This window comes from Aegilops tauschii, chromosome 7 (assembly GCF_002575655.3).
Source record: "Aegilops tauschii subsp. strangulata cultivar AL8/78 chromosome 7, Aet v6.0, whole genome shotgun sequence".
NCBI lineage: Eukaryota > Viridiplantae > Streptophyta > Magnoliopsida > Poales > Poaceae > Aegilops > Aegilops tauschii.
The window spans coordinates 566,544,244-566,551,038 of record NC_053041.3 but is presented as its reverse complement, the minus strand read 5'-3'; the positions used below and the strand labels follow the sequence as shown (position 1 = coordinate 566,551,038).

General features: G+C 40.9%; 1 protein-coding gene across 3 annotated transcripts; it reads left to right on the top strand.

Moving 5' to 3' along the window:
• The first annotated feature begins 2,534 nt into the window (after nt 1-2,534).
• LOC109742741 (binding partner of ACD11 1) lies at nt 2,535-5,178 on the top strand. Of its 3 annotated transcripts, none has more exons than XM_040394737.3 (5): nt 2,535-2,825; nt 2,942-3,057; nt 3,177-3,258; nt 4,232-4,308; nt 4,813-5,178. In XM_040394737.3, exons 1-5 carry the CDS (start codon nt 2,820-2,822, stop codon nt 4,862-4,864), a joined length of 333 nt encoding a protein of 110 aa, XP_040250671.1. In that variant the 5' UTR covers nt 2,535-2,819; the 3' UTR covers nt 4,865-5,178. The 3 variants fall into 3 exon arrangements, with proteins under 3 accessions (XP_040250671.1, XP_020157429.1, XP_040250672.1); XM_020301840.4 differs by having other exon boundaries at nt 2,939-3,057; XM_040394738.2 differs by lacking the exons at nt 4,232-4,308; nt 4,813-5,178 and adding an exon at nt 3,948-4,231 and having other exon boundaries at nt 2,939-3,057.
• The last annotated feature ends 1,617 nt before the right edge of the window (nt 5,179-6,795 follow it).

Genomic DNA, 6,795 nt, shown 5'->3' with positions numbered 1-6,795 from the left:
AACCCGCTTCCAACTGAATCGGCAGAAATTTGTCTTTTTCACGAGAGGTGGATCAAAACTTTTTACACCCAACCATTTTGTCAATTGTGCATTAAATATGTCCTAGTATTTTATAAAATTGATTTGGTTCAATTTTGCAACAATTATTTGGGATGTCATTCACAAAAAAACCCTCCTTTTGGGCACTCAAAAAATGGAAAATGGTTTTTTCGTCAAAAGAAAATGAAAACTTCCTTAGGCAACATTGTTTTCCATTCCAATATGCACCCTTGTGCACAATATGAGATCAGTTGAACAAACTATGCCATGAATGTGGCCATAAGATTGATCATTTGGCTTGAAAGCCATTGATATCCACACGTGATAGCTCGTTTCTGAGAACACTTTTTTTAAAATAATTGCCGTATTGCAAGTTTGTTATTTTTCCTGGGAACTTGGCCACATATAATGACACAATGCGAAGGATTCCCAATTTTTTGATTTTTTTGAATTTTTTATGCCCATTTCAAAATGCGGTCAAAACGTTGGGAATGACCGTTCCTAGCTAGTGGTTGAATCTTGGAATTTTTTTGGTGTTTCTCTGATTAAATAGGTACTTATGTAACTACAAATGATTTTTGGAAAAAATAAATAGCAAACTACAAGGCAGCTACAGTTCAAATATGAGCCGCTTCCAGCTGAATCGGTGGAAGTTTGTCTTTTTCACGAGAGGTGGATCAAAACTTTTTGCACCCAACCATTTTTGTCAATTGTGCATTAAATATGGTCTAGTATTTTAGAAAAATTATCTGGTCCAATTTTGCAACAATTATTTGGGAGGTCCTTCACAAAAAAACCTCCTTTTGGGCACTCGAAAAATGGAAAATGGTTTTTTCGTCCAAAGAAAATGAAAACTTCCTTAGGCAACATTGTTTGCCATTCCAATATGCACCCTTTTGCACAATATGAGATCATTTGAACAAACTATGCAATGATTGTGGCCATAAGATTGATCATTTGGCTTGAAAGCCATTGATCTCCACACGTGATAGCTCGTTTCTGAGAACACTTTTTTAAAATAATTGCCGTATCACAAGTTTGTTATTTTTGCTGGGAATTGGCCACATATAATGACATAATGCGATGGTTTTCCAATTTTTTGATTTTTTTGAATTTTTTATGCCCGTTTCAAAATGCGGTCAAAACAGCGCGCCTGACCATTCGTAGCTAGTGTTTCTATGATTAAATAGATACTTATGTACCTAGAAATGATTTTTTTGCAAAAATTAAAGAGCAAACTATGAGGCAGCTGCAGTTCAAATTTTACCCGCTTCCAGCTGAATCGGCAGAATTTTGTCTTTTTCACTAGAGGTGTATAAAAACTTTTGACAACCAACCATTTTGTCAATTGTGCATTATACATGGCCTAGTATTTTATAAAATTGATTTGGTCCAATTTTGCAACAGATATATGGTAGGTCCTTCAAAAAAAACTTATTTCGGGCACTCAAAAAATGGAAAATGAATTTTCTGTGAAAAGAAAATAAAAACTCACTTAGACAACATTGTTTGGAATTCCAAGATGCACCCTTGTGCATAATATGAGATCATTTGAACAAACTATGCCATGAATGTGGGCATAAGATTGATCATTTGGCTTGAAAGCCATGAATCTTCACGCATGATAGCTCGTTTCTGAGAACACTTTTAAAAAATAATTATCATATTACAAGTTTATTATTGTTCCTGGTAACTTGGTCACAAATAATGACACAATGCGAAGGTTTTCTAATTTTTTGATTTTTTTTGATTTTTTCATGCCCGTTTCAAAATGTGGTCAAAACGGCGGGCATGACCGTTCATAGCTAGTTGTTGAATCTTGAATTTTTTTTGATGTTTCTATGATTAAACAAATACTTTTGTACCTATAAATTATTTTTGGAAAAAATAAAGCACAAACTATGAGACAGCTGCAGTTGAAATTTGACCCGCTTCCAACGGAATCGGCGGAAATTTGTCTTTTTCACGAGAGGTGCATAAAAATTCTTGACACCCAACCATTTGGTCAATTTTACATTAAATATGGCCTAATACTTTATAAAAATGATTTGGTCCAATTTTGCAATAAATATATGGTAGGTCCTTCATAAAAAACTCATTTTGGGCACTCGAAAAATGATTAAAAATTGATAGAAAGATCAGAAATGCATACAAATTGGTTCTCATCATAAAATGTGGTCTAACTTGAGTGAAAATTTGTGTGATGCCCTTTTGCAAAATAGATTTCATAGCTACTTCACAAAATCCCTCTATTTTTGGTACTTAGAAACTATTTTAAATAACTGATTTTCCAAACCAATCAAATATCTTCCCACGGATCGATGACATGGCGCCCATCCATCCATCCATATCTCAATCCCACATCCATCCATCCATCTATCTACAGAAAAAAAAGAAAAAGAGATAACCCCACCCCCCCCCCCCACCCCAGCCCAAACCCTAGATCAGATCCCCCCATCGCACCCCTCCTCCTCCGCCGCCGCCGCCGCCTCCTCCCATCGCTCCACCCATAGATCAGTTCCCCCCATTTCTCCCAATCTCCCCGCCGCCGCCACCTCCTCCCGATCTCCCACCCACCGCCGACCTCGCCGTCCTCCCTCCCTCCCCGCACCGTCCCGGCCACCTTTTTTCTCGGTGACCAACGCAAGCACGCGAGCGAACTGCTCGAGAGAAAAGTCGCGGCGAGAGCGAGCACAGCCGCGGAGACAGATAGACGCACGCACGCCAGTACAAAATCGCCCCCGTCCCGTCTGTCTTTTTTTCTCTCCCGCCGCCGCGCCATGGAGGTGAGTGATTTTTTCCGCTCTTGTTTTTCTGTGCGGCGGCGGCTGCGGTGGCGTGGTTTTTTCTTTTTTGAGTCTGTTGGTCGCTGACGGGCCGTGTGCCTTATGGGTTGGAGGAGGGGAGGAGAGGGACGAGGACGGTGCGCGTGCGGAACATCTCAGATCTGGCCAGGGAGCGGGAGGTGCGTGAGTTCTTCTCCTTCTCCGGCGAAATCGACCACGTCGACATCACGCCGTGAGCACCCACTCCCTTCCTTCCTTCCCCGTTCAAATTCCCCTGCGGCCATGGACGCCTTTTCCCCACTTGTGTCCCGTCTGCCTAACCGCATTGCGATTCTGGGCTTGCTGCTGCAGTGACAGGGCGGCGGCGCCGGGGAGGACGGCCTACGTCACCTTCAAGGACGCCAAGGCCCTGGAGATCGCGCTGCTGCTCTCGGTATGCATGGCCTTGCCCAATCATCCAATGGCTACTTCCGTCTGTGCAATCTGGTTGTGCTGGTGTTGTGTCAATTGCCATCTATAATGAATGATTTTGTGTGCTGTCAATGTCATTCCGAACTGTAAATAGTGTGGTAGGTATACGCAGCTGTTACGGCTTTTGCATTGGACCTAATTTTTTCCCATCGATATCAGTACTTGAAGTGTCTTTGGGTGGAAAGGAAATTAGGAAGACGCTTTTGTTTGTTATCTCCATGATAAGTTGCACTTGAGGACAATTGACATGGATGTAGAAATTTAGTGGAATAAAAATCTTTCACTCTAATCGTTTTCCCCTCTTGTGGCATTCTGTTTGCACTGCGAGTTTACATCTACATCCCTGTCAATGAACAGGTGCAGTATTCAACGAATTAACTGCAAAATTGATGGGAAAATATTTAGATATGCGGTCTGCTTAAAGAGAAGGCCACACTGCGACTCTTGATATCATCATGCATCCAATATGTTGTCTGAACTCATGTAGTACTATAAAAGATTTGCTGTTGTTGATTTTTATCAAAAGATATGTTCTGTTTTGTAACTAAGCTAACTGGATTGAAACATATGCCTTCTCACCTTTTATAACATAAATGGCAGTACTCTATTCGTCCTTTTTCTCATAGAGAGGTCCATTTTGAAATCATGCAGCAACTTGTGGTGAATGAGGCGACAAGTACAGCTCCTACTGCAGATTTGGAACAACCTAGTGAGGTGCCTTTGAATTCCAGTACATTTATGTTTCTTTCCTTTCTCTTTGTAATATCATGAACACCCCATCAATCATGGGCCACTGTGTGGGAATCTGCCCCAAATAAAAATAAGAAAATGAGAACCTTGGGTTATCTGCTTATATGTTACTGTAGTAGAAGCTCTACTTTATGCTAATACTAGCTTCTGTAACATTTTTCATGGCATACTTCTAAATAGACAAGTACGTGCGACGTCCAGCGTCAACGATGATGCGGACCATATGTTCAACTGCAGCCCCATCCATTGCATTGACACAAAGGTATGTACTCTGTCTTGCTGAATGGATATGGGCCTGATGCTTGATGTCCTTATGCCTGATGCATGTATCATGTGACATACACATAATTAACTTTGACATAGTTGCTCTGTTACAGCAGATGGCAAGATGAATAGCTAGTGTCTGTTTAATTCAATCATGCACCTGGTAGTTTAGTAGGTACTATTGATTGAATAAGAATGTTATTCCATATACTCAAATGGAACTTCGATCTGCTGTAACTTTGAATGATGGTTTTTAAACCTTGTCGTGTATGTGAAACATTCCATGCTCGTTTGCTGCTAAGTTTGTCATATGTGCCAATTCAATTCCCAATTTTGATGAATAGCCATATTCTGGATAAGTAGAATGATCTGGTTAATAATAATAATAATAAGTAGAATGATAATATACTGGTGTATCTTTACTTTTATTTTAAAAGTACTATGTATTCTATCAATGACATACCTTTTGTTCTCTTTTGAATGCTCAAATGTTTTGCATCAGCCTGTCATTGCTAAGGGAGAAGCGGGACTTGGAGAAGAAATCTTTCCATTAAGCAGATTACATGTTTGGTTGCTGTGAAGTACCAGATAGGCTAGTTCTATTTTTTCACGATCCTGGATTATTTTAGCAGCGCCATGCAAATGTAGTAGCGTTAGGTTTCTGATTCACCTTTTGTAAAAACTTAGTTAGCCCGCACTCAGTCAGTAGTAGCTCAGCCAGCCAGCCAACCTCAAATAGTATTGCTGGAATGAATGGTTGTAATATAATAACATTGCATGTTGCTTTGAAAATGTATCAGAACTGGGCTAGGCCCAAGATAGCTTGTGGTGTGATGTGTTGTAATGTCAATGGCATAATAATTTTTTTGGATTGGATCAATTTTTTCGGAACTGGGCTAGGCCCAAGTTATATTGGACAATTATTTTTGAGGGAAAAACATGAGAGGCCCAGCAAAGAAATGGCCCAGAAAAATACATGATAAAAAAGAAAACCTGCTGTTAAAAGGGCCATGCAAAGAAATCAAAGGCTGAATTGTTGGGCCAGACCCATGTAGCTAATAAAAGCACAGTAAAAAAATACATTAAAAAGGCAGAATTGTTGGCCTGGGCCCATGTAGAAAACCGAATTGGACCAGGCTGATTCTTGGGCCACATCAGCTTGCCACGCTGGATGCCTACGTCGTCTGGGGAGGCTGCTAGTGACCAAAATTTTGGTCGAAGAACCAACGACCTTTTACAGAAGGTCGTTAATTTTAGTTTACGACTGCCAGCTTTTGACCTTCTATTTTTGGTCAAAAAAAGGTCGCAAATGAAAAACAATGACCTTTCAGCGGCCAATAGTGAGGGTCCCAAGTTGACATATTTCTTGTAGTGACTACTAGTCACCCACAAGCACCAATCTATAGTTTCGGTAACAAGATTGAACACAAGATATGAACTAGGGTTTGAGATGAGATGGTGATGTTGAAAATGTTGATGGAGATTACCCTCCCCAAGATGATGATGTTGATGATGATGACGATGATTTCCCCCTCCGGGAGGGAAGTTCCCCTGGCAGAATCGCTCCGCCGGAGGGCAAAAATGCTCCTGCCCAAGTTCCGCCTCGAGTCGGCGGTACTCCGCCCCGAAAGTCCTCTCTTTATTTTTTCTAGGTCAAAATGAGTTATATACCAGAAGATGGGCACCGGAGGTGGGCCTGGGTGAGCACAACCCACCAGGGCGCGCCTGGGCTCCCTGGCGCGCCCAGGTGGGTTGTGCCTACCTGGTGGGGCCCCTCTGGTAGTTATTTGCTCCAATAATTCTTAAATATTCCATAAAAAATCTCCATGAAGTTTCAGCTTGTTTGGAGTTGTGTAGAATAGGTAGCTTGACGTAGCTTTTCCAGGTCCAGATTTCCAGCTGCCGGAATTCTCCCTCTTGGTGTGTACCTTGCAAATTATGAGAGAAAAGGCACTAGAATTACTCCAAAAAGCATTATTATGGATAAAAACATCATAAATAACAGTAAGAAAACATGATGCAAAATAGACGTATCATGGGTATATCTACTTAATGAAACATAAGTCTGAAACATTTGAAAAGTTCAAAGAATTACAGAGTGAAGTGGAAAATCATCGTAACAAGAAAATAAAGTTTCTACGATCTGATCGCGGAGGCGACTATTTGAGTTACGATTTTGGTCTTCATTTGAAACAATGTGGAATAGTTTCGCAACTCATGCCAACCTGGAACACCACAGCGTAATGGTGTGTCTGAACGTCGTAACCGTACTTTATTAGATATGGTGCGATCTATGATGTCTCTTACCAATTTACCACTATCATTTTGGGGTTATGCTTTAGAGACGGTTGCATTCACGTTAAATAGGGCACCATCTAAATCCGTTGAGACGACACCATATGAACTGTGGTTTGGCAAGAAACCTAAGCTGTCGTTTCTTAAAGTTTGGGGGCTGCGATGCTTATGTGAAAAAGCTTCAACCTGG

Excerpts from the sequence above, each read along its gene's own strand:
- LOC109742741 (XM_020301840.4), top strand. Across the intron at positions 3,259-4,231 it reads AGATCGCGCTGCTGCTCTCG|TACGTGCGACGTCCAGCGTC; the intron begins GTATGCATGGCC and ends TAAATAGACAAG. Across the intron at positions 4,309-4,812 it reads TCCATTGCATTGACACAAAG|CCTGTCATTGCTAAGGGAGA; the intron begins GTATGTACTCTG and ends GTTTTGCATCAG.